The sequence below is a fragment of the Nomascus leucogenys genome, chromosome 4, assembly GCF_006542625.1.
Source record: "Nomascus leucogenys isolate Asia chromosome 4, Asia_NLE_v1, whole genome shotgun sequence".
NCBI classification, from domain to species: domain Eukaryota; kingdom Metazoa; phylum Chordata; class Mammalia; order Primates; family Hylobatidae; genus Nomascus; species Nomascus leucogenys.
The window spans coordinates 108,464,702-108,491,877 of record NC_044384.1 but is presented as its reverse complement, the minus strand read 5'-3'; the positions used below and the strand labels follow the sequence as shown (position 1 = coordinate 108,491,877).

Below are 27,176 nucleotides of genomic sequence, written 5' to 3'. Positions count from 1 at the left end.
TGCTTTAGCAAAGAAACTAGTGGCATTTTGCCCCTGCCCTAGAGATCTGTGGAACTTTGAACTTGAGAGAGATGATTTAAGGTATCTGGCAGAAGAAATTTCTAAGCAGCAAAGCATTCAAGATGTGACCTAGATACTCTTAGAAACATTCAGTTTTATGCATTCACAGAGATAGTTTGGAATTGGAACTTATAATTAAGATGGAATCAGAGCATAAAAGTTTGGAAAATTTGCATCCTGATGATGTGGTAGAAATGAAAAACTCATTTTCTGGAGAGAAATTCAAGCTGGTTGCAGAAATTTGCGTAAGTAATGAGGAGCGAAACATCAATGCCAAGACAATGGAGAAAATGTTTCCAGGGCATGTCAGAGGTCTTCATGGCAACCGTCCCATCACAGGTCCAAAGGCCTGAGAGGAGGAAATGGTTGTGTGGGCCGGGCCCAGGATCTTGCTGCTTTGTGTAGTCTTAGGACTTGGTGCCCTCCATCCCAGCTGCACCAAAAAGGGGCCAAAGTACAGCTCAAGCCATTGCTTCAGAGGGTACAAGCCCCAAACCTTCTTGGCCTCCCCGTGGTGTTGCACCTGTGGCTGCACAGAATACAAGAATTGAGCTTTGGAAACCTTCACCTGTATTTCAGAGGATGTATGGAAACACCTGGATGTCCAGGCAGAAGTCTGCTGAAGGGGTGGAACCCTCATGGAGAACCTTTGCTAGGACAATGTGGAAGGGAAATGTGGAGTCAGAGCCCCCGCATAGAGTCCCCAGTGGGGCACTGCCTCAAGGAGCTGTGAGAAGAGGGCCATCATCCTCCAGACCCCAGAATGGTAGATACACTGACAACTTGCACTGTGCACCTGGAAAAGCTGCAGACACTCAATGCCAGCTGGTGAGAGCAGTCGGGAGGGGGTCTCTAACCCGCAAAGCCACAGGGCCAGAGCTGCCCAAGACTGTGGGAGCCCATCTCTTGCATCAGCATGAGAACTGACTAATACAGGTGGTATGATACTAGCTTTAGCGATTTAAAATGAACTCTCTAACCCTGTCCTAGCCAACATTTTTATTAGTAGCCTGAATGAGGACATCTGGGCTGTAGGGGACCCAGCCAGTCTCTCTGTAGTCCTTCCTCACAGAGTCCTGATTTGATTCACCTTCCACCTATTCCCGGATTCAGAGGCAGTGGGTTCAAGGATCAGTGCATTAACATCTTCCACTGATTGCTATTGGTCTAAGAATGTGTGCCTCTTAATTTGGCTGAAGGGAAGACCTTCTATTCCATGGTTGTTGAGGGGAGAGTTTCCTTCTCTCTCTCCTCTTCTCTCATGCTCTTCTTCTCTCTCTCCTGCTGGGCAGGAACAAGGAAACATATCCCCACAGCAACTACCTGCAGGCATCCTAAGACAACACTGGGATGCTGTTAACATTGTGGGTGGTAACGTGGAGGGCAGAAAGCAACCCAAGTCCTTATCATGACAATATGGAGCTGCTAAATCTACCCAACCTGCCCTTCCTCCAGACTTCCTTCTGTAGATAATCTCAACCTTCCTTATGGTTTAAGCCATTTTGAGTCAGGTTTTTCTGTTACCTGTGGCTGAAAATACTCCCATTGGTATAGTAGCTTACTGGTCTGGCTGGCACATAACCGAAAATTGTCAGGGGAAGGAAAAGCAAATGAATGTGACAGCAAAACCATCCAAAAAAGATTCAATGGGTTGCAATGAAAGATTAAATGAGGAAATGGAATAGTGTTAAATGCAAAGTCTACTGAGGGCCTGTGAGTCAGTGGTATAAAGGCAGGTTAATGAGGCCCTGGTTGAATGGACACATATGAGACAGAGACTTGCTAGTTTTGGACATGCATAATAGGTGTCAACAATATGATAAGATTGGTGAAGATGCTAATTCAGCCTTAGCATCTGGAATCAGGGAGGCGATGTTTCAGTGCTACTCCATAACTTGATTCTCAGCTGTTGTGTCCAGTGCTAGTTACTAAAGTATGACATGAATATTGACCAACAAGAGCCTGGACATGTGACAGCAATAGAGACCATGAGGGGTTTCTATCTAGGTTTGAGTTCCCCCAAAAGGGACTCTGAGACTAGAATTTGAATAGAGCAATTTATTTGGGAAGTGGTCCTAGGAAACCTGGTGAGCAAATGGGGAAGTGAAGCAGGGAAGGAAGAAAAGCTAATGAAGGGTACAGTAAAGAGCAGGCTGCCACCATGGGCAAGTGAGGCTGAACCCAGATGAGGGCCCTTGACAGACTGTGTAGAACACTGCTGTAGGGTATCATTCCCCTGGGAGGTGAGGGGCTATGATATTTTTACAGTAACTGCCATAAGTCATTGTTTGAAGCTTGCTCCTGGGGCATTGATTTTCCAGCACTTTGGCTGCTGCGTGGGTGGGTCAAGCCTGTTATGGGCAAGAGTACCTCTACATATGGGGACTGTATGGTTGGGACCTTCTGTAGGTGAGCCCTAGGTTCATGGATGGAGAGCATCAAAAGCATCTACCATAGTTGCAGAACCCAAGTGTGTTTAACCTGGATGAAGGAAAATTCAGGGGGTGCATCACTTGAAGGGAGTTCGATTCCAAGCAACAGAGACTAACTCTGGTTAACATAAGCAAGAAAATAATCTACATTTGGTAAGACATTAAGGGCTTCAAGGAATGGAAGAAAAAGGCCTGGGAAGCCTGAAGAGTCAGGGGAAGGATGGAGGGTATATGGTTAGGGGAGCTTGGACCCCATCCTCACTTCATGGCTGGGTGTGCAGGGTACTTGGATTGATTGTGCCACCAGACTGTATTTAGCAGGGAAGGTTGATTCTTTTATAGGAAAACCAGGAACTCTAGTGAGTGGTGTGCATGCCAATGTATTTAGAGGGAAATTTCTAATGTCTGCAACTTACTTTGAAATGCATAAAAAATAAGAAATAAGATGACCTAATGGATAGATATAGAGATGTATCAATAGATATGTCATAAAGTAAGTATAATAAAATATTAATGGTCGAATTTTGGTAATGGGTATGTGGGTATTCACCATAAAATTATTTCAAATTTGCTGTATGTTTGAAACTTTTTATAATAGGGTATTAGAGGAAAGAAAGAAAATTGGATATTGGTTACCCAAACTTCAGGAGGTCAAAGCAGTAAAGAGGGTCCTCCTCAGGAAGTCTTGCTAATTGGCTCATTGCATGAACAGGGCTGTGGTTCTGGGCTGGACTAATCTTTTGGGCTTTGTGCATTGGCCTCTGGGCTAAACTTGTTTTTTTACTAGAATCAGTGGATATATTTAATCCATTTGGTCTACTGCCCTCAGCCTGTCTAGACCTGAGGTATGCTTTCTCCATGTTTAACTTTATAAAACAAAGAAAATAATGTTTGGGGACAGTACTTGGGACTATTGAATGCTGTCTCATTTCTTAACATCTGGTTTTGTGAGATTGGTTGGTGACTAGAACTGTAGTTATTTTCTTGGTAATTGCACTGGGATTACCATTAACATCTTGATTTATAAGAATCTAGGTCAGATTACCAGCAATTTAATTTCAATAGTGTAAAAGGACTCTCTATATAAATCTGCCCCCCCCCACTTTTATGCTATTGTCACAAATTACATCTTTATACATTTTCTGCCCATCAGCATGGATTATAATTATTGCGTTTAGCAGTTGTTTTTTAAAATCAGAGGGGAAAAAAGAAGTCCAGACCAAAAAGAATACGTTTATAATGTCTTTTATGTTTATCTATGTAGTTACCTTGAACAGAACTTTTTAGTTCTTGATATTAATTCAAGTTACTACTTAGTGTCCTTTCATTCAACCTGAAGGCCTCCTTTTAGTATTTCTTGTAGAAGAAGCCTGCTGACAATAAACTCTGTTTTTGTTGTTCTGTTAATGTCTTCATTTCTCCTTAATTTTTGATATATAAAGTTCTTGGTTGACAGACTCTCTTTTTTTTTAATTTAATTTCAACACTTTGAATGTTATTCCTCTACCTTTTGGTCTCCATGGTTTTTGATAAATCTGATATCAAATTACTCTTTGAAAGAATCCTTTTTATGTGATGAGTGACTTCTGTCTTGCTGCTTTTAAGATTCTCTCTCTGTATTTGGCTTTTGACAGTTTTATTCTAGGTGTAGGTCTCTTTCAGTTTATATTAATGGAGTTCACTGGACCTCTTGGACGTGTAGATCAATGCTCTTCATCAAATTTGAGGAGGTTTTGGACATTAATTCTTCTAATATTTTCACATCCTCCTCCCTTCCTTTTAAAACTCCTCTTATATATATGTTGGTACACTTGATGGTGTTACATGGGTCTCTGAGGCACTGTTTATTTTTCTTCATTTTTTTCTTCTTGTTCCTCATACTTGATAATCTCAGTTGACCTATCTTCAGGTTTTCTGATTCGTTCTTATGCCTGCTCATAACTGCTGTTCGATCCTCTCAGTGAATTTTTAAAAGTTGTTGTACCTTTCAACTCCATAATTTATATTTGGTTGCTCTTTATAATTTCTATCTCATTATTCATGTAGTCTTTCTGGTGAGGTATCGTTCTCATACTTTACTTCTCTAGGCTTGGTTTCCGTTAGTTCTTTGAACATATGTAAAATAGCTGATTTAAATTTTTTTATCTAACATCTGGGCTTCCTCAGGAAAAATTTTGATTGATTGACTTTTTTCATGCATATTGGCCATACTTTGTTTCTTTGACTGTCTCATATTTTTTGTTGAAAACTGAGTATTTAAATAATGTAAGATGGCCACTCTGAAAATCAGATTCTTCTTTTCCCCAGGATTTTTGTCATTGCTGTTTGTTGTAGTTGTTTTTGTTTGTAGTGATTTTCTTTATTTGCTTGTTTTATTTTTATGAACAAATTCTATATTCATCTGTGTTCTTTAGTGTATATGGCCACTGAAATTTCTGCTCAGTTAGTTCAGTGATCAGCTGATGACTGAGCAGGAGATTTTCATGAATTTCTGGAGCCAGTAAGTCTCTTAGTCTTTGCCAAAGGACTCTGCGTGTATGTGTTGAGACATCTCCAACACATATGTATGCAATTGACAAATCTGCTTTTGCCTTCACTCATGCTTATATAGTCTCAAGGTCAACCAGAGGTGAGAGCTTAGGGTATTTTCAGTTTTTTCCTGAACACGTGCACAGTCCTACACATGTGCATGTGGCCTTCTAGATTTCCAGGAACACACTGGAGCTTTTCACAGCCCCTTGGACATTTCATTTCTTATCTTTTACTTTTAAAGCTTTTTGTTTAATCTATTGTTTGTCCCAACTGTTATCCATTGTCTCAGACAGCCATGCTGTTGAAACATTTACCAGTAAATGTTCTCAACAAATGTCCTCTACCCTTCCAGGAGAAGGCTTTTAGTACCGGGCAACCAAAAAAGCCATGCCTCTTAGTGGAGTTTACCAGGGAATAACCAGACACGTCAGATAATGACAATTTTCTTGAAACGAAGTCTGCTCTGCTGCCTTCATACTGTTTCCAGGTTCCCAGGCTGATGTCTTCCTCTCCAGTGGTATTCCCAGGCTTTCTAATTCAGACTAGCCCTTCTGCAAAGATGGGATCAGAGTGTCCAATCTAGGTCTTCCCCACACCAGGCTCTTTTAGGAACTTAGTACATTTTGCAGCCTGAGAGTTAGATACTTATGTGATTCATTGTCCTGACTGGTAGATCCCAGAGGTGCTCAAGGCCTCCCCACTGACTTTCACCACCACCTGGGAGATTTAAGAAAACGACTAAAACCCCTAGTCCCATAACCTTTGGGGTCTGGAGCCCTTCCTAGTATTTGGACAAATCCCAAGGAGTAGATGGACTCTTTCTGTTTCATGTGCCGTGAGCACTACCTTGACTTGCCCCACACCAAACCTGAACTCAAAGCTCAGCATCCACCAAACATTTCACAAGGGCAGCAACTTCACTGAAGGACGGAGAACTTACCGGAGGGCACGTCTCAGCCCTTGCTGCTCCCTGCTTCCCTTCACCTTCTCTATTCCTCTGTCCTCATCCTTCTGCAGCAAGAAACTAACTTTTCTTCTTGTCCCATGCAAAGCAAGTCCTCCCACACCCAGACCTCCTGGGATTTCACCTTCTACCCTAAGCACTCATCGAGGTATTGCATCAAACCAAGTTTCCTTCATAAAAGGAAAATAGAATGAGTTGTCCCTGGCTTGCCCATCCTGTGTGTGATGGTGATTCCCTACGGCTCAGCCGCCCTCGCTTCATCTTTCCTCCACTTCCTAGCATCTCCCAAGCCTTCTCCAAACCAACTCCTCACTTCGACTATTCTCCCTTTCCTGTCTTTCTCCCCACAGCAAGCCCTCCCCTAAACATCCTCAGAGGACTCTACCACTTCTTGTATGCCTCTCCATCCTCAACTTTGTCCTAGATACTTACAGCAGATACTATCCTCATGTAGGTCAGGGCTGGGGTAGACCCACGATTCTTCCTATTGCTGACTTGCAGGCTGCGCCTTTCCTTCTGAAGAAAGCATCCCAGAAGCAAGTGAGTGGGAAGTGTGATTCTAGGAATCCTCTGATCCACTCTAAAATGCTGTGGGTGTTATCTGTATGTGTCTATTCAGGGGAAGGGTGGCAAAGCTCCTCAGAACTGACTGCACACCACATTGAGGATACCCTCTTCTTTCCCTGGCTTGATTCAGGCCTGCTGCAGGGTGAGAGAGCTGTCCAGTTGGAGCTGTTGAGATGATCATTGAAGGACTTGCACCTCTGAAGAAAGGAGGAATCCCTGATATAGCATTTGCTGCTTAAAGAAAAAATAGAGTGATGTGGAATCTCCCTAGGTAGACAGGCAGACGGTCAGCACTCAGAGCCCCAGAGGTGCCAGGCTAGAGTTCAAGAGCAACAGTGTAGGTTAAGCTGTGGGCACTGGGTGAAAATCCACACTGGTCTGAGGCATGAGCAGACAGCTCCTGGTGTGCAGAGTGATCTGGCCAGAGGAGGAAAGCGGAAGCTCCATTTAGGAATGACCAGCACACAGAACCACTGAGGGTCACCCCGCTGTGGCGCCAGGGTCATGTAGGAAACAGCAGGTCAGGTGGCCTCCGTACGGTGCCTGGTGGAGGCAGGCCCCCTGCTGCACCCTACCAAAAGCTGGGTGTCTCCACAGGTCCACGACCGCTTGGATCGCTACTGCTGTGGCTTCGAGCCTGAGCCCTCAGACCCCTGTGTGGAAGAGAGGCTCCGAGAGAAATGCCGGAACCCAGCCGAGCTGCGGCTGGTCCACATCCTGGTACGTCTCCTCCACACCATCCCCTTGTCACCCCAGACCCGGGTCTTCCTGTGTCCTTCAGAAGATGCTGTTAACAAGTTTCAGAGATCAGTTGATGCTGGGGTTTCCCGGTCTTCTTCTTTTCAGCAGCAGAACCAATTGTTTGAATATTTCCAGGAGTCCGCAATATATAAAGCTGACAAAACGGAGCTTTAAGAATGTGCCTGAGGAGAAGTGTGGGGTGGGGGCTGGAGCCCTGTTTTCACTGTCTCCACTGTCCGTAAGAGACTCCAGGGAACAACTAGGGCTCCTGGAAGTAGAGTTTGAGAATGATGTGTCTAGTCAACATCCTTCTTGTGCCAGTAAATGAGGAATTGCAGTCTGGAGGGAAAGGAATCTCCAAGGCCATACGGTAGCAGCATTAGGGCATGAACCCAAGACCACTGTGGCTCACAGGCTGGTGCTGCTCCTGTCAAAACTAGAGTCCAGGGTGGGAAGCAATGTGCCGAGGCCACTGGAGAGGGCAGAATAGCCACTTCTGCATAAGAAGCAAGGTGCTTCCCCCAGGGAAGGCCTTCTCTATCTTCTCCTGCAGTGAGGCATAGTGTCCTCACAGCCTCCCTTTGCCCTTGGAGGGTAGCTGTCAGCATGGTGTCCAGGGATGGGCTTCAGGGAGGCCACATCACCCAAAGGCCAGGATTGCTTAGTGGTGGTGCTGGGAATTCTCCTCCCTTACCCCCAGAGCCATCTCTCCTCTTTCCTGGTCAAAGGTAAATATCCATGGGAGAGACAAAGCTTTAATAGCCATTGTTTACCCCTGGTGAGCAGGCATTTCACAGATCTTTTAGGACAGCAGTTTCCAGAGGGAAGAGTCACCTGGCTTTGAACAAAAGGTGATCCTGACATGTGGAGTGGGGTGAGAAAGGAGAAGAGGCAGAGAGAAGGGAAGCTGGGGTCCTCAAAACAGAAGTTCATAGCTTAAGCCTAGGCTGCTGGAGAGGATTGTGGGAAGTGCCCATGGACTTTTGGAGGCTATGTGGGAAAGGAGTGCGTGCATGGGAGTGGGGACCAGAAGAGATGGCCTCCCATTCGCAACCACACCATATTCTTTAAGGTACTAAAGAATTTTCTGGTGCTGATTTTGGTTTTGAAAAGGTTTAGGAGCTGCTAAACTCTTCTGTAGAAACAGAGTATGGTCAGTGCTTTTTGAGGATAAAGGACATCTCTGTGTGATCTCAGTGATGCTCATGGGGATGCCCAAGTGCACAGGCACAGGTGGCACAAAGGGGTGACTGAGTGTGTGTACACATGTGAGCAGCACATGTGCAATGCTCCTCACAGCTGGTGGTCCCGAGGAGCAGGCTACCTCGGCACCTGCTGATTCCCACCCTTGCTCCTCACCCCTTCAGCCACCAAAACAGGATCAGTCCTTTGGCCTTGCAATTTAGCAGATGGTGCTGTGGCTTAGCCCTGTGGGTCCGGGTTTGAAACAGCCCAGCTACTTACTAGCTGTGTGATTTTGTGCAAATTGCTTAACTTAAAGAAGGTGCCACCATTTCTGTAAAATAGGGCTAACACTAGTGCCTGCTTCCTAAGGTTACTGGGAGAATTAATTGACAGGATGCCTGGAAGCACTTAGCACAGTGCCCAGCATAGAGTAAGTGCTCAGCGGTGAGGACTGTTTGTTAGGATGGACTGTGGGACTGACAGCTCAGGGCTCTCAGCCCCTTAATCTTGACCAAGTCCATAGGTGCCAGCTGTAGTTGCACCCTTACCCACCTCTGTCTCTGTCCACCCTCTTCCCTGAGGTCCGGAGCAGCGATCCATCTCACCTGGTCTACATCGATAACGCCGGCAACCTTCAGCACCCTGAGGACAAGCTGAACTTTCGGCTGCTGGAGGGCATAGATGGGTGAGGGTCAAAAGGGTTGGGTGGAAGTTCATGGGACTGAGACCTGATGGCCTTGCTGCAAACCTTGGGACCTTCAGCTGTGGCCCTGAGAAACCCACGGTCCATGAGACAGAAGCTGTTGGATCAGAACTTTAGGTGGTGGTGGGGAGCCCTGGGAAAGCTGACAGGGGATACAGTTGGCAGGGCCTACCCCAATATCCAGAGGGCCTCCCGTGCCTGCAGAATACTAGCTGCATTGCTGGGGTATGGGAAGGCTAGTCCTTACCTTGTTCTGGGTGGGAGAACTAGGCCGGAGAGTCTACTCCTCCCAGCTCACTCTTGGCAGGCAGCTTTGCCTTCCCAGGATTCTTTCTGGCCCTGCATTTGCCAAGTGGAGCTTGGGATAGCAGAATTTATTCACCTGGCTTCTCTGTAGGATGGGACCCATCTGAAAGCTCTGTCCCCTGCCTTCACAGCAGAGCCAGGCAAAGGGTCCTCTGTTAATGAGATAGCAGGTGCAGGCCTGAGGAGTTTGCCGGGTGACTTTGGCAGAGTTCCTCAGCTATGCAAGCTGTGGCCATCTGGCGTCACCAGTTATTGAAATTCTCTGAGATTACTTTTGCTTTTTCTTTCTGTTATGGGCCTCTGGGGCCTTTGCTCCAGGTTTCCTGAGTCTGCCGTGAAGGTTCTCGCATCAGGGTGTTTACAGAACATGCTGCTTAAGTCGCTGCAGATGGACCCCGTGTTCTGGAAAAGCCAAGGCGGGGCGCAGGGGCTGAAGCAGGTCCTCCAGACCCTGGAGCGGCGAGGACAGGTGCTGCTGGGACACATCCGAAAGCACAACCTCACACTCTTCAGGGACGAGGACCCATAAGCCTCACACAGCCCTGAGTCAATGAGCATCCATCCTGATGGCCACATTTTCTTGAACTCACTCATCTTGAGGACAAATGGGAAAAGCCAGAAGCCAGAGGGGCACAATGATGTCATGGGATATTTCACCTGCCTGGGATGGTGGAGGTAGCATGAGGTTTTCAATCTCAGTGCGTCCCTTTCTGCCTTGCTGGCTCTGGCTATTTATTCCCTTGGGCCAACAAATACATTCAAAAATCTTCTTGAGCTGCTCTAAAAATGTGTGATGCACGTGCATATGCACAGCGGGAAAAGTTTGTGTGTGTGTAGAGGTGTGTAGGTGTGGGTGGCATGTGTGCACGCCTGCATGCAATACATGAGACAAACCTAATAAAGGTACAATCTTCATAGAACTGCACTTGCAGCCTAGAGTTGCTCTGGCTGAAAGTAGACTCAGGCCTAAGAAATGAAACATAATGCGTTCGTCTTTATAGACTTTAAATTTTCAATTATTAATCAGTTATGTTTTTTGGTTTAAAAAATTATAAAAGTCTAAAAGTAATACGTGCTCAGTAAAAAAAGTCCATAAATAATAGAAGCATATGACAAAAAGCATAAGTCCCACAAATTCCCTAGCAGTGTGTATGTGTGTGTGTGTTATTCATGGCCACACTACATGCAAATTAAAAAATAAAAGTGTGGTCATGCTTTGTCAACTCACTATATTTTTACTTTATTAACTATATTCTGTATCAGCCATCTGAATTGACCCAGTCTTTATTGGTGACTGCATGAAATTCCAAGGCAGGGATGTGTCATACTTTCTTTAGCTGGTCCCATAATCATGAACATTTAAGTAGCTCCAATTTTTCATCAATTACAGACATTGCTGCCGTGAACATGATCGCATGGCATGCAAGTATTTCTGCGAGCTAGATTTCCGTAAGGGATTTCCGGGGCAAAGGGTATGGGCATTCAGTATTCTGAGAGAAACTGCCAAATTGCTCTCTGAAATGGTGGTGTCAATTTACATTTCTCCCAAGAGGGTAGGGGACTGATTATTTTTCTACACCCTCACCAACACTTGACATTCTCAGACTTTTGCGGTTTTTTTTTTTTTTTTTGGTCTATTTAGGAGGAAAACCTATTTTAAAAGCTGCATTTCCTTAATCAGGAATGAAGTCATCTTTCCACTTATTTGCCAGACATTTGTATTTTCTTTTCTGCATTATCTTTTTCTTTTAAGATGTTTGCCCTTTGCTTGTTGATTTGTTGGAAATCTTTGACTCTAATGAATGTGATCGATCTTTTCTCTGTTGACTTGGTGTAAATGTTTTCTTCCAGCCTGTCATTTGTCTCTTAACTTTGTTTATAGTCTTTTGCCAAGTGTAAAATGTTAATTTCCATGTAGTCAAATTTGTTTATCCTTCCCTTTAAGTCTTTTGAGTTTCATGCCTTTTTAGAAAGGCTGTCACCACTTCAAGATTATTGAAATAATCTCCTGTGTTTTATTCTAGCATTATACAGTATTTCTTATATATTATATAGTATTTCTTATATATTTTCATATATTTCTTATATATTCCTCTAAATTAATACATAAAACCTGTATTTTATATGGATTTAAGCAGAGAATGGTGTGAGTTAGGGATCTAACAAGTTTCATTTCCCTTCAAATGGATAGTTAGTTGCTGTAACATTATTTCATATTCCATTCTTTCTTTACTGCTGTGAAAGTACACTTTTGTCAGATATTAGGTTCCCATGTGCACGGAGGTCCATTTGTGAACTCTGTTCTGATATTATTTTTCAGTTCCTTCATTAGTATGACAGTGTTTTAATTAAAGTTACTTTATTCTTTTTTTGCTGTCTGGTAGGCTGAGTTCCCATATTTGTATTCTACTTTAGTTTTTTTCCTTTGCTATTTTTGTGCATTTGTCTTTCATGTGATAATGTCAGTCTATGAAGCATGCCACCCCTCTCTTTTTATCCTCAAAATCCCATTGGTGTTTTGATTGTGATTATATTGAATTTATAATTAGTGGGAATCTGACTTATTTGAATATTGAGTGCTTTCATTCAGGTTTATCAATCCACCTATTCTTTGATAATATCTAGCAACATTTTTTTGTTTATTGAGACAGAGTCTCACTGTGTCACCCAGGCTGGAGTGCAGTGGCAAGATCTCAGCTCACTGCAGCCTCAACCTCCTGGGCTCAAGTGATCCTCTCACCTCAGCCTCCTGAGTAGCTGGGACGGCAAGTGCACACCACCGCGACCAGCTAATTTTTGTATTGTTTTGTAGAGATGGGATTTTGTCATATTGCCCAGGCTGGTCTTGAACTCTTGAGCTCAAAGCATCTGCCCATCCCAGCCTCCAAAGTGCTGGGATTACAGGCATGAGCCACAGAACCCAGCCTCTAGTAACATTTTAAAGTTTTCTTCAACAAATAAGCTCATTTTAAAGATAGTTTGTAATTTTTACTCCTATTGAGAATGAGTTCTTTTTCTTGATTAGATTTTTCTAGATAGAATTTTAGGTGCATATCTTATAGTTTTTAAGTAGAAAATAATATTTTCAAATAATGATAATTTTACATTTATATTTCATAAGTGTGTGTGTGTTGCGGGAAGTCAGGGACTCCAGAGGGACCAGCTGAAACCATGGCAGAAAAACTTGGATTATGAAGATTTTATGGACATTTATTAGTTCCCCAAATTAATACTTTTGTAATTTCTTATGCTTGTCTTTACTGCAGTCTCTAAACATAAATCGTAAAGATTTCATGGACAATTATCACTTCCCCAGTCAATACCCTGGTGATTTCCTATGCCTGTCTTTAATCTCTTAATCCTGTCACCCGAGGAGGATGTATGTCGCCTCAGGACTATGTGATAATTGCATTAACTGTGCAAATTGTAGAGCATATGTGTTTGTGCAATATGAAATCTGAGCACCTTGAAAAAAGAACAGGATAACAGCAATTGTTCAGGGAATAAGAGAGATAACCTTAAACTCTGACTGCCGGTGAACCGGGCAGAATAGAGCCATATTTCTCTTCTTTCAAAAGCAAATGGGAGACATATTGCTGAATTCTTTTTCTCAGCATGGAATATCCCTGAGAAAGAGAATGTGCACCTAGGAGTAGGTCTCTGAACTGGCCCTCCTGGGGAGTACCTGTCTCTTATGGTCGAGATTGCAGAGGTGAGATAGACTCCAGCCTCCCATAGTGCTCCCAGGGTTATTAGGAAGAGGAAATTCCCGCCTAATAAATTTTGGTCAGACCGGTTGCTCTCAAACCTTGTCTCCTGATAAGATGTTATCAATGACAATGGTGCCCGAAACGTCAACACCAATTTTAATTTCGCCCCGGTCCTGTGATCCTGTGATCTTGCCCTGCCTCCACTTGCCTTGTGATATTCTATTACCCTGTTAAGTACTTGATGTCTGTCACCCACACCTATTCGCACATTCCCTCCCCTTTTGAAAATCCCTAATAAAAACTTGCTGGTTTTTGTGGTTTGTGGGGCATCACGGATCCTACCAACATGTGATGTCTCCCCCGGACACCCAGCTTTAACATTTCTCTCTTTTGTACTCTGTCCCTTTATTTCTAAAGCTGGCCGACGCTTAGGGAAATAGAAAAGAACCTATGTGATTTGGGGGCAGGTCCCCCGAAATGTGTGTGTGTACTCCTCTCATTTATTTCTATTGTCTTATTACTTAGGTTGGGAGCTTTCTGGAGGAAAATTGAGTAATAATAGCAACAGTAATAGGCATCCACATCTTATTCTGGACTTTAATGGGAACACCTCTGTGATTTCTATTATGTTTTGTCAGGTTTAAAGAAATCATTTCTGATAAATATCTTTCATTAAGTTAAGGAAGTTTCTTTTTATTCTCAGCTTACTAAAATAATTTTTCAAAAATCAAGAATGGGGATTGAATTTTATTAAATGCCCTTTTCAATATCTATTGAGCATATGGTTTTTCTCCTTTATTTTCTAATGCTGAATAATCTTTACATTCTCAGAATAAACCTATTAGGCTGATGTATGTTAGTATTTTGGGAACTGCAGAATTTAACTTGCCAATATTTTACTTAGAATCTTTGCATATACATTCATAAAGTTTTCCTTTTTGGGCACTCCATGGCTGTCTTACTATTAAATTTAAACATACCTCATAAAATAAATTCAGAATTTTATTTTATCTTTTTAATGCTTTGTAACAGTTTAAATAAGAACCATTTATTCCTCAAAAGTTTTATAGCACTCTCCCATAAAAGCATCTGGGCCCTGTGCCTTTTGCTAGATCTTTTACAACCTAATGTAGGAGATAGGCAGCAGGTGCCTGCAATAAACCAAAATGCCTGGCATATTCAGTGGGCGTGGAAATGTAGACGTGTCCTGGGCAAGACTCAGGCCCTTGGAAAAGGGAGTTTGGATTTAGAGAGTTCAGGCATTTCTCTTAAGGTCACCAATGTTTATTTGACTTTGACTTTTTGTCTTTTCTCCTCTCTTCTTCCTGTGTTCTCAGTTCTTTCCAAGGATACCCTTATCAAGTGATGCTGCTCCTCTAGGCCTCAACCAGTTTCTGTTTAACAGTTTCTGCTTTGCCTTCTGCCTGGTAGACCTACAGTCAGTCAGAGGTGGGAGTGAGACACTTGTCATCCTAGAAAATGGCAAGGAGAAAGGAATACAAAGAAACATTTCATTGCAAAACATAATGTGGAGCCCTCACATTAGGATGAGGCTCATTCTACTTTGTGACTTAACCAGCCTCTTTGAAATAAAACAGATCTAATCCTGTCTCACCACTGAGAGACTGAACGTGCAAGTGGACAATGCCCAAACTACATATAATAATAAAACTCTATCCACCACCTCTGTAGCAACCAGCTCAAGAGAACCAACCACAATGTCTGTAGCATCTGCTCAGTAGGGTGAGGACCTAGTCAGTGACTGCCAACTTCCTTATTTTTGTCCCTACTTCCAACTCAGGATCAATCAGAGAAAGCCAAATATGCTCCCCTAACCAATCACTTAGGATGCCCCACTTCTAGTTTGCCCACCTCCAGTGTCTCTCATGCCAGCAGCCTCCAATCAGGGTGCACTGGAAGCCTTCCCTTTCTTTCTCACTATAAAGCTTTCCCAGTCCCTGCCTGTCTTGGAGTCCCTGCCAAATGCAAGTGATGGTGCTGACCCCCTTGCCATAGCAAGCCTCTGTTCTCCCTTGGGTGGTCTTTGTTGATTTCCATACTGCCTGGCTGTAAGAATTAAACAAAGTTAGCTGGTAAGCCAGGTGAAGGCAGTGGCCCGGCACCTGGAAGGGCAGGCAAACTGAGCCACATCCTGAGAGCAGGTTTCCTTTACACTGAAATGAGGCAGAGGTGGCCGCCTAAGAAAGGAGGGGAGATCTGCCTGGCAGGGTTGCCTGGTTGTGTGTGTGTGTGTGTGTGTGTGTGTGTGTGTAGAGTTTCCCTTTGAAAAGACCAAGCCAGACTCTTCCTGTCAGTGAGCAAGGCCCCAGCTTGCACCAAGCCCTTTTGTGTGCTGATGTGAACAGGTCTGCTCAGCATAGACAGTGGGGGCACGTGGGCAGATATGGAGTGGCCCCTCTCAGCCTGCCCAGTGCACAGCAACCACTTGTAGCACTGTGGCATAGGGCCCAGCTCTCCCTCCTTAGCTTATCTGACAAGGACACCATTTCCGGGCACTCCCATCAACACTGACCACTTCCTCCCTGGGTCAGGGAGAAGGGCAGGCTCCCTAGGATAGGTGGTTTACATGGATCAAAGCTTTTAACCTTACAGCAACCACATGGGGAGGTGTGATTGTTACGATCTCCATTTTACAGACAAAGCACAGAGGGGTTAAATAACGTACCTGAGGTCACCCAGCTTGTAGGTACAAGGGTGGGACTTCAAACCCAGCAGGAACTGTGCTAGGAAGTCTCACCTCCAAGACCACCACTTTTCCTACCACACTCCCCAGCCCAGCCACCCTGACAGTTCCTCTTCTGCTAATCCCTTTGGATTCAGAAGGATTAGCAGAAGAAGAACTTTCTGTTAATGATGTGGCAGGGCTGGTTCTCTAGTCCAGGGAGCCGCAAACTGCAACTCCTGGCCAAGCACATTCACATGCATTTGGCTCTTGGCTTGTTAAAGTCTGCCTAATCTATTAGCTGTGTCTTTCCTGCGAACTGGAAACTTCATCCACTGTTATCCTTTTCAAGAAAGCCTCTTTGCCTCAGTGCTTGCTGTTCACCCAGCTATTCCCTCTGGAACGAGAACCATGTGCCAAGTGAAGCAAACAGCTGGGAATCAGGATGTTCCCACCAAGCTTAGAAGAGTCTGTAGGGTTGGAGCTGCCATGGGTCTGCAGTGGGTGGGGTGGGGTGGGGTGGGGCGGGGTTCCGCTCCACTTCAGGCAGATGAGCCTCAGAGGCTCTGCTGAGGCAATCACGATTGCCAGCCTCTGTGCTGCCAGACAGGCCTCACCCCAGGTCCAGCCTGCTCCTCCTGCATCCCCAGCTGAACGGGCTGTTCCAAGAAAAATGACGGTTTCCAAGCTGGAGGAGCTGAAGATAGTAACACAGGTTCACAACCTTCTAGATGCAATTCCAACAATTCCCCAGAGCATGAAAATCAAAAGCTTTTTTGTACGTTTGGTGCCAAAACTCATGTCCCACTCAGTGTGAGTATTTATACAACTTACTGCGAAATAGCGATGTGTTTGGTTATTGGGTGTAACCTCGGACTCTGCTGAGGGCACTGCATAATGCATGGCACGTGCACCATATTACCTTTCTAAATCTGAGGGATTCAGAATTCGGAATCACATCTGGCCCCCAGGGTTTGAGTATGGGATTCTGGACAGACCTGTAATAACTCATGCTAAGGGCTTTACACAGATTATCTCATGAATGACTAACAACAACCCCAGTTTGATTATGGTTACCCTACAGATAAGGAACAAATGGCAGAGGCAGCAGGGAGGGAAAAGAGGGAGGTGGCTTGCCTGAAGCCACACAGATGGGCGCAGCAGATTTTCACCCATGTTGCTGGACAGCTGCTTCAGGGATCCTGAGATCTTTGACTTTAAAAGTTTCCAAGGTGGAGGCCATGGGTGCATCTTGGCGATGTGGCCACAGCGCATCTGAAGGCTCTGTGGTCCTGAGGCCAGAGCCCTGTTCAGTGCAGCCCTTCCTAAACTTATTTTGTCAAAGAGCCCTTCCTTTGGTTTTTTTGTGGGCTTTGTGTTGCTGTTATCTCCGTTTTACAGATGAGGCACAGAGGTGTTAAGTAACGTCTGTCAGCATTCCTCAAGATGCGCTTTGAGCCATCCTGACTTGGCTGAAACCCCTCTGTTCTGCAGACAAGGATCCTGAAGTCCAGGAAGGCCTGGCCAAGGATGAGGCGATGGCTATTCTCTGGAGGGGGTGAATGCGATGCTCCTCCTCCCCTAGCCACGGCCCCCACCCTGAGCGGAATGTCAGATGTGGGTTCCCTGAGTTGGGTTGGGAGCCTGGAGATTGGAAGGAAGCCAAGCAGCCCCTTGGCCCGTTCATCCCCCATGAGGCTGGAGGGATGTGAGGAGCCGGCCCACGTGCCCCAGTGGTCTGAGGTTTAACTGACTTCTGCCATACTGTAGGCCCGTGCTGGGCAGACTCTTATAAACTGAGTGGAAGTAGGAAGCATGAGTGTTTATCCTCCTCTGTCCACACCTCCAGACAGTGTGTGTTTCAAAGGGACCAGAGAGGTTGTGGCTGATCCAGAGAGTGAGTGCTCCGATGGACGAGAGTGGCGGTCGGAAGAATGGGCAGAAGTTCCCACAGCCCGAGCCATCTGGACGGCAGGGCTCCACCCAGGCTAGAGGGGCTGCCCTTCCTGGCGGGAGCTGGTGTCTTCCTCGTGCTCTGATTCCTGCAGTGTGCAGCTCACATGCTTTGAGCCCGGAGCAACCTCCTTGGTGCAGGAGCTCTGGGCTAGCCCCACCCCACCTCTCAGACACCATCCTGGGTCCCCTGGCCTGCTGCTGAGTCTGACAGCCTGAGCAGACTCTGAAACCATCCGTTTGCGGCTGCAGCTGTGAACTTGAGCCAGCATCAGAATCATCTGAATATCTTGTTGAAACACAGATTGCCGGGCCCCACCCTCAGAGTTTCTGACTCAGTGGGCCTGAGAATCTGCATTTCTATCAAGTTCCAGGTACTACTGGCACTGCTGGTCCAGGGACAACATTTTTCAAGTCTTTGCTGTTAAGGAAAAGGTGGAGCCTCTCCGGAGTTTATGAAAATGCCAGGCAATTTAGAAATTGTGATGGAATCATTCTACAGTATATTTGAGAACTAAACAAACAGCTTATTCTAGCAAAATCTGAACTATGTAAGTCCCTCCAAAAGGAGGGTTTGGAGACTGATAGGAAGACTCAGGAGGGATAGGAGATTTAACCCAGCTTTTAATCCAAAGGCAGAAATCTCTGCAAAGAAGGCGGCCGTTGGTTTTGGTTTGCTTACGGACAAGACAAATATCTGAGGTCCATGTGAGAAGAAGTGTCGGGCCTGTAACCGTTTCCTTAGGCTGCCGTGACAATCTTCCACCAATGGGGTTGTTCAAAACCATAGTTCCGGGGGTAAGTCGAAATCAAGGTGTTGGCAGGTTCATGCTGCCACCTGAGGCTCTGGAGAGAATCTGTCATGTGCTTCTTCTAGTATGTGCTGGCTGCGTGGCATTCCTCCTGTTTTGTTTGTTTGTTTGTTTGTTTTGAGATGGAGTTTCACTCTTATTGTCCAGGCTGGAGTGCAATGGCGAGATCTCGGCTCACTGCAACCTCCACCTACCAGGTTCAAATGATTCTCCTGCCTCAGCCTCCCAAGTAGCTGGGACTACAGGCATATGCCACCACACCTGGCTAAGTTTGTATTTTTAGTAAAGATGGGGTTTCTCCATGTTGGTCAGGCTGGTCTTGAACTCCCGACCTCAGATGATCCACCCACCTTGGCCTCCCAAAGTGCTAGGATTACAGGCATGGGCCACCGCACCCGGTCTTGTTTTGTTTTTTTGGTTTGTGGCTGCATCGCTCCAATCCCTACCTCTGTTTTCACATTGCCTTCTCCACTCCAGGTGTTTCTGTGTCGAATCTCCCGCTGCCTTGCTCGTACAAGGACACTGCACTTGTTATTAGATCTAGGGCCCACCTGCATAATCCAGGGTAAGAGTATCCTCTCAGGATTTTTAGATACCACTTTCACCAAATAAAATACTATTCAGTCTTTTGCATTTAAGGTAATATTCATAGATTCTGGGGACTAGGAAGTGAATATTTCTTTGGAGGGCCATTCTTTCAGCCTGCCACAGTGAAATACTGTAGTCTGTTCATATTGGCTTGCAAGAGCTTATGTTGTAAAGCACAGCCATTATTAAAAAATAAACCTATATGCTGGGTGTGGTAGCGCATGCCTGTAATCTCAGCTACTCGGGAGGCTGAGGTAGGAGGATCACTTGAGCTCAGTAGTTCAAGACTGGGCAATATAGCGAGACCCCCACCTCATTATTTTTTTTAAAAAGCATATCCCAATTGAAGAGTATTAGAAAAGAGGAAAAAAACCTACATATCGTTACCATTAAATAAATTACATTGAAACAAAAGTAATAAGTATTCAAAATATATTGCTTACAATTATTTTACTACATTTTGCTATCATCTGTGATCTTGAAGTTATTTACATCTATTGTATATCTGTATGGTGGAAACACTGTGTAATTGTGCGCTACTATGCATTTCTTTCCAACTCTGCATTCAGTGATGTCACACTGGTGGCCTGGAATCTGCCACGGTAAAAGTATTTATACCATGGAAATCGGTAAATGCTACAATTCAGGACTCTTTGCTTTGGAGAGCCGCTGGAAAGGATGGTCCCCCTGAGGAATGCCAGAGGGGGGTCTCCAGATTTCAGGTCCACTTAGGGAAGAGAGCTGGGTGGAGAAGCCACACCTGCTCCTCACAGGAATCCCAGGCAGAAAATGCTGCCCCCTGTTGGTGGAGAGAAATATGGTCGTTGTTTCTCAATAGGAGAGCCTGGGTGACTCCAGGGAGGCAGCTACCAGGAGCTGTAGCTTATCCCAAAGGGGCTGGCGGCGGAAGCAGGTGGTGTGGGATGAGGGGATGCCTGGGCCACATGATGTTTCAAAGGGTTTGACAGGAACGATAAACCACTCTGCTTGTGAGAAGCCTGTCCCTCCGTCCCTGACTGGAACATGTCACCCTTGCATTGCCTTGTGAATTGGGAGCATTGAGCTTGTCTGAGGGAGGAGGCTCACTCTAAGACAGCCATAAGCACCACCTGGCATGTTCTAAACATTTACAGTGGTCTCACACTATGCCAAGAGCTTTAGATACTTCCTCATCTCAAACTCTCACAACTCCACAAGGTAGGCATTATCGTTCCCATTTGACAGATAAGGAAACCAATGCTCAGAGAGGTTGGGTCACTTGCCCAAGGTCACAGAGCAGGTAACTAGTGGAGCTGGGATTTGAATCCAGGTCTGTTTGGCTCCAGAGCCCTTGGTCCCAACCACTATAGCATCCTTCCTTCCTTCTTATATTCATTCATTCATTCACTTGTTCAACAATTATTATCAGGGAAATTTCCCACAGAGAATGTAGAATTTGGAAGGAGTAAGAGGCCACGCTGTGGTGGCCCCACATTCCAGATGTTTGGAGACAGGCCCAGTCTCCCATATTCTGTCTGGCTGTCACAGCGTGTGTGTTGGTGTTGCGTTTGGTAAGCACATCTCCTGTAAGTGAGGATCCAGAAAGCCTGGGAGAGTAGACAAAGCACTGTTGGCAAAAGGGGGTCAAAGGAAGATCTCTGCCTACACAGAAATGCAGGAGAGACCTCTGTGAATATCTGGAGATATTTCCCCTTGGCCTGCGCTTGTGGGTGAGTAAACAGCCACCGCCTGGCCCTTTGAGGCACGCTGGCCAGTTCAGGTAGACTTCCTCCATCTCACTCCTGGACTACCCATTTTCCTTTTGCCCAGGCAGGAGGTTTTGGCTCTGAAGGCTGCCTTGCTATGGACATTGGTCTTTCCTCTCCTCACACATGCATCTACTCTGCCCCAAGCCCTCTTCAATGGGGAGGAGGCCCGAAGAGATTTCTTATGATCTCTCCAAGGAACTGTGGAGTTCTTCCTCCTCCGTTGCCTCCTCCTCCCAACCCTGGACCAGCAAAGGTGCTGCCTGAGGCCTCTCCTGAGCTATCTTGGGTTCTGGTTAGCATTGCTCAGGGGTGCTCATTTTGGGGGTCTGGAGATATGGCATTTGGGTATAGGGGCTGAAGACTTTTGGGGTGGCTGGGAGCTCAGCCTCTGGGACCTCTGGGCAGGGCACATTGGGTGGTTTTGTCCAAAGCAACCAGGGAAGAATCACTGAGTCTCCAAGGCAATGTAACCAGAGAGGAAAGTGTCTCTAGGTGGAAACTCGGGGTTCAACACATCTCACACAGCAGCAGAGGTAGCACTCAGTTTGTGCAGGAAAATAGCAGTAGGGGTCATGGGTCCAGTGAACTTGGAAGAGGCTGGGTAGGGGAGAGTGCTGGACTGCAGGACTGCCCACCCTGGGAGGCTGTGGGGCAGAGGAGGAAGCACCTCTTGGGGAGGTGGTGGAGTGAGGCCCAGGGAACCCCAGAGGTGGTGTTGGTTAGAGGGGTGCTGGCGATGGGAGGGGCTTGGCCTGCAAGAAAGAAGCAGGCTTACTTACACATGTGGGGTGTGATCTGAGCAATGCTAGGAAAGTCTAACTTGGCCTCGCTGACCTACTGCTAGTGTCCGAAATTCCACTGTAGGACCTAGCTCCTCGTAAGGATTCCTAGGGAACATCTGGCCTTTTGAGGCAGGTGCAGGGAGAGAGTAGAAGGTGGAGTGATAGGTCCACCACAGGCATGTCCCCTGACCCAGAGCAGGCTAACGTGCGTGAGCTCTAGAAGGTCCCTAGTGCACCAGGGAATGGAGGTCCAGGGCCCCTCAAGGTGTAGGTATAGGTAAAGTCACTTAGCTGATGGATATGAGGATATGGATTTTTACAGTCTCCTGTGTGTGTCTTCCCAGCAACATTTGCTATGGGATCATTGTATACCACAGACTCTGCATAACAACAGGAAACAGGGCTTTGCCCTCCCTGTATCCATGTGTCAGGCAAGTGGTGCACTGGGCATCACCTTGGGTACGAGGAGCATGACCCGGGAAGCCATGCCTAAAGGGAATGCTAAGGGTGCCCTGCTTCTTGGACATCTGATTGCCTGGTTCTCATGACTGCTGCTTCATTTAAAACACACACCCACACACAACAGTGGGGTAGGATCCCAGGCATCTTGGATGATTTTCACATCGGGAATGAATGGATGCATCCTTTCTCTGCCCTGCCCACATGGAAGTTCTGCGGCCCACATGAAGGCACATCTAGTTCTGGTGGGTGACCATGGTGAATGTCAGGGATTGGGCTGCCCAACCTCCACCCACCCTTCTTCTACGGAGCCTCCTGTGCTGCTGAGACTGAAAAGCTGCACACTCCATTACTCAGGCTCCCTTGCAGCTGGGCTCTGGATGCAAATTAGATTCTACCATTCAGATGCTCTCCTGGGAGGGCCATCCTCCTGTGTAGACGTCCTCCTGTACCTTTTAGCTATTTTCACTTCACAGGCAAAGTGGTGGAGATGAGAGGTGTTCTAGAGCAGGCTTCAGTATCCACTTGCCAGCTTTCTGGGTCCCAAGGGTGGGAGGCTGGCAGAGTGGGGCTGGACTGTGATTCCAGTGCCCAGTCACCAGCTTTGTGATGGTTGAGAGGTGGTTGTGACACTGGTGACAGCATCCTGATCCCTACATCCCAGCTCCATTTGTGGTTCTTGAACTCACAGCCCCAGCAGCAGCCTCTGGGGTTGTGGTGTTTGCAGAATTGTTCCTTGAGGCCCACCCTGGAGCATGCTCCCCCAGCCTTTCCAAGGATTTCTTAAACACTTTCTGTTTTGGAAAAAATTATAAATTCACAGAAGTTGCAAAAATAGTACAGGGAGGTCCTTTGTACCCTTCACCCAGTTTCCCCCATAGTTACATCTTCCTTAATTGTAGTGTGATATCAAAACCAAGAACTTGACATTGGTACAATATGTGTGATTCCACAGTCCTCTTATCACGTGTACACTCATCAAACACCACAGCAATTAAGATAAAGAAGTATTTCATCACCACAAAGATCTCCTGCACTCCTATATAATCAGCGTACCCCTTTCACTCTCTCCCATTCCTAAACCCTGACAACCACAAATCTGTTCTCCATTTCTATAACTTTGTCATTTCAAGAGGAATGTTACATAAATGGAACCAGCCAGGATGTAAACTTTTGAGGTTGGCTTTTCTTCCACTCAGCACAATGTCCTTGAGACCCATCCAAGTTGTTGATGTATCAGTAACCCACTCCCTTTTGTTGCTGAGTAGTATTCCGTGGTATGGATGTGCCACGGTTTAACGATTTGCCCATTGAAGGACATCTGGGTCATTTTCAGTTCTTGGCTATTGCAAATAAATCTGCTTGGAACATTTGTGTACAGGCTTTTGTGTGAACATCATTTTCATTTTTCTGGGGTAAATGCCCAGGAGTCTAATTTCTGAGTCATAGGGTAAGTATATGTTTAATTTCTCAAGAAACTGCAAATGTATTTGACAGAGTACCATTTTACATTCTTACCAGCAATGAATGTAAACCCAGTTGCTCTGCATGTTTGCTGGCATTTGGTATTGTTGCTGTTTCTTATTTTAGTGGAGGCATGGTTGAGTCTTCCTTCTCCACCAGTGTCGCTATATTTGAACTTGGAAAATGGGAATGATTTGGGGATATTAACCTCATGGTTATACAGTAATCCACCCCCACCCCCATTTTCCATTAGTTGGAAAAAGTAGCATTGTGAAATATTGTTTATCAGAAATTCAAATTGAACTGGGTGTCCCCTATTTTTGTTTGCTAAATTTAGCAACCCTAGGAAAAGGCTGACCTACCCGAACCAGTCAAAAGTCTGAAAGTACAACACTCAAAAACACGTCACTTGATTATTTCCACTAGATGTAAGCTCCCAGAAGGCAAAGGTTACATCTTCTTGTACTTTTTATTTCCAGGATCCAGGATAGAATTATCTCAAATTCTAAATTAGTTGTGTGTGACTTCATGAAATTTTTTCGAGAAGAGAAACTCCTTTGGTTAAAGGACACACAGCTTTCTGACTATACTGCTGTTTGGAAGGGGTGTGTTTTTTAAAATGTTAATTAGAATTTATTTGGTTTTCAAAAATTCATATATAAACATAATGGAAACAGAAACGACACAGGAGGCTTCAGACCACATCCCTTTAAGGTAACTACTGTGCCCACCTGCTTTCCCACAGGCTCAGTATGGCCAGAGCTGACTGCGAGGCTGGCTTTATGCTGCTGCTGTGGTGGGACCTGGGCCCCACAACCTGTACCCTCCTGAAGGGAGGCCCACAGTGCCGGTCCACAGGTCGATGCAGCCTTGGTTCGCTGCCTCTGGTGCTGACTGCAAGGGCCTGGCCAGGCCATCATCATCACCAGCGCTGTGGACTGGGAGGGTGCAGGGCTGCCCTTCTGCAGAGACCAATGGTGGCAGCAGGAGGCTGCCTCCCTTCTTTCCTTCCCTGCATCTGGAAGAGGACTACTTGGAGGCCTGAAACTGCCCTCCTGTCCTGAAGGGTGGAAACCCTGGCTTAACTAGGTCTTCCGTCAGCTGTGGGCCACATGGACTGTCAGGCAGGGCCTGGTGCAGAGGTTGGTGCACCTGGACAGCCTGACTATATCGGGCTGTGGCTGACTGGAACCGCTGGAGGCTGGTCAGGGGCTGAGGAACACCTGAGGCATTCCTTATGGGTTTAAGTTCCCACATGGGTCCCCTTCCCAGACGTGGCACACCCCTGCTGCCACCCCACCTACAGCCAGAAGGATGCTTTCAGAGCTGACTCATGGTGGAGGTCAGGGGGAAGAGGAGCAGAGGCCAAGGGCTGAGGAGCTCTGGCCCAGGGAGCCGCTGGGTTACTTGTGACAGGCTTTAGCCTAGTAGCTACCTACATATCCCAGACCTCAGCTCTCTCTTGTGCTCTTACCTTCACCTGACTTTGATGGTTAAGATGCAGATTTATAATAAACAGGATAGAGAAATGTAAATACCCTTAATGTTACGTAAGCTCTTATCACTCCTGTATATGTGTGTGTGTATATAGGAGTCATAAGAGATTATTTATACATTCATCCCCCTATGAATATGAGGATGATGGAGATGGTCTCTTTCGTGTAGGGATGTGTGTGTTACGTGGATGTATGTATGTCAAAACTCATGTAACCCTACACTGAAGATCTGTGTATTTCACCATAAACACCAATAAATGGTTTTTTAATAAAAAGCAGCAGCAGCAAAAGAAAAAATGCTGCTACTACTCAGTGCTGTCAAGGGGTGGCCTGGGCTGCTGGGCATGGATCCAGCTCCTCCATGGAGCCTGGGGGAAGGAGGCTAATTTCCTAGTGATTGTACACAACATTCTCTAGCTAACCAAAGTCTTGTTTCCAAAGACTAGTCATCAGTGGCATGGCAGAGTGTTCATGTCTTAATGTTAAAGAGGAAAAAAAAGGGGGGCAAAGTTTCACATAAAGCAGATTCCCAATTTGTAAAAAAGTTTGGACAAAGGCAGAGATACATGTACTGATTGAGGCAAGGAACCATTTATTGAGCTTTTGCTTGGCTGTGACCCACATGACACAAACCCTCATTGAGCTCTCAGCCTGTGAGCAATGCCTTGCGGAGAGGTAAGTGCTTCCCAGGAGACAGTGGTGGGGCCAGCAGGGTTAAGGCTTTGTGGGTGTGACGAACTGGGTTTTCAGGAGAGCTGGCCCTTGGGCTAAGTGGTCTTCCTTTTAAATCAAGGTGTGCCGTACAGAAAGCAGAGAGGTGAGTGAATGCACTAATGTACCGTGTAAGCAGGATGATGGCTTTCCTCAATGTCCACGGTGCAACCACCATCCAGACCACAATGTTGCCAACCCACAACCCCCTTGTGTCCATCCCAGTCTTTACCTCCCTTCCCGGTAACCACCATTCTGACTTCCATCGCTGTAAGTTTGTATTCCTGTTCTAGGACTTCATACAAATGGAATCATACGGTTAAGTATTATTTTGGGTCTGCCTTCTTTTACTCAATGTTGTCTGAGATTCACTTCATTCTTTTTAAAATTGTCATGTCCATCGTATGAATATACCTGTTGATGGACACTTGAATTGTTTATGGTGTTTGGCCATTAACAGTAGAACCATGGACATTTTAAGACATGTCTTTTTGCTGAAATAAGCACTCATTTCTCTTGGGTATATCTCAAGAAGTGGAATTGCTGAGAGATAGGGCAACTAAGTGCTCGGCTTCAGTAAAAACCGCCAAATGGTTTTCCAAGTGGTTGTACCATTTCACTCCAGCCCCAGCAGTGTATGAGATCTCTGGCTTTGAGCTGAGTCTTGATGTGTGGATTCTCATGGCAGTTTATGGTGGTGGCAGATGGAAGCTACAGTTAGGGAGAAAGATATTCTGGGTAAAAGGAATGCCATAAAGATCCATGGCGACCATAAAAATGCACCATTCAGATCTCCTGCAGCAGGGAACATGGGATGGCCCAGCTGCCGTGCTGAATCCACCAAGGTACTGACGCTGAGGCCACACTTCCCACTGTGGCTCCCAGGTGATGACTAGCACTGGGGGGTGGGGGGGAATACTTATCTAATGGACACCTTTGGCTCAAGAACTCCCTGATCAGCCTGCTGAGAAGTTCTCAGCACTGAGCTACAGCCTGAGGCTCTACCTCCTCTCTCCGGCTTCTTTCCCTCTCCCCCTTACAGGAGTCAGACCTGCAGCAGGTCCCCCCAACAATAAAAGGCCAAAACTCCTCTTTCTTCAGGACAGATTTTATCTTGGGCTTTCTAGCTCTGCTCCCATGGAAGCCAGACAAGCCAGTTAGCTGAATGTCAGGTACGGTATTAGGCCAAAGTGCCCATGGGAGTTTTTGAGTTCTGATTGATAAGCTACACCTGGGCTGGAAGGACAACGAATAAGCTACACCATCTGCTAAGAAACCAT

The 27,176-nt window shown here is 45.9% G+C and overlaps 1 protein-coding gene across 1 annotated transcript in view; it reads left to right on the top strand.

The window, feature by feature from the left end:
- The window catches only part of GASK1A (golgi associated kinase 1A), a 75,113-nt gene extending 63,769 nt beyond the window's left edge, over positions 1 to 11,344 (top strand). Inside the window, exons 3-5 of the mRNA XM_003256926.2 lie at positions 7,153 to 7,275; positions 9,063 to 9,166; positions 9,809 to 11,344. Of these exons, the coding sequence (XP_003256974.2) occupies positions 7,153 to 7,275; positions 9,063 to 9,166; positions 9,809 to 10,019 (438 nt within the window). The 3' untranslated portion in view covers positions 10,020 to 11,344. The remainder of the gene's footprint in view (positions 1 to 7,152; positions 7,276 to 9,062; positions 9,167 to 9,808) is intronic.
- Positions 11,345 to 27,176: the final 15,832 nt, after the last annotated feature.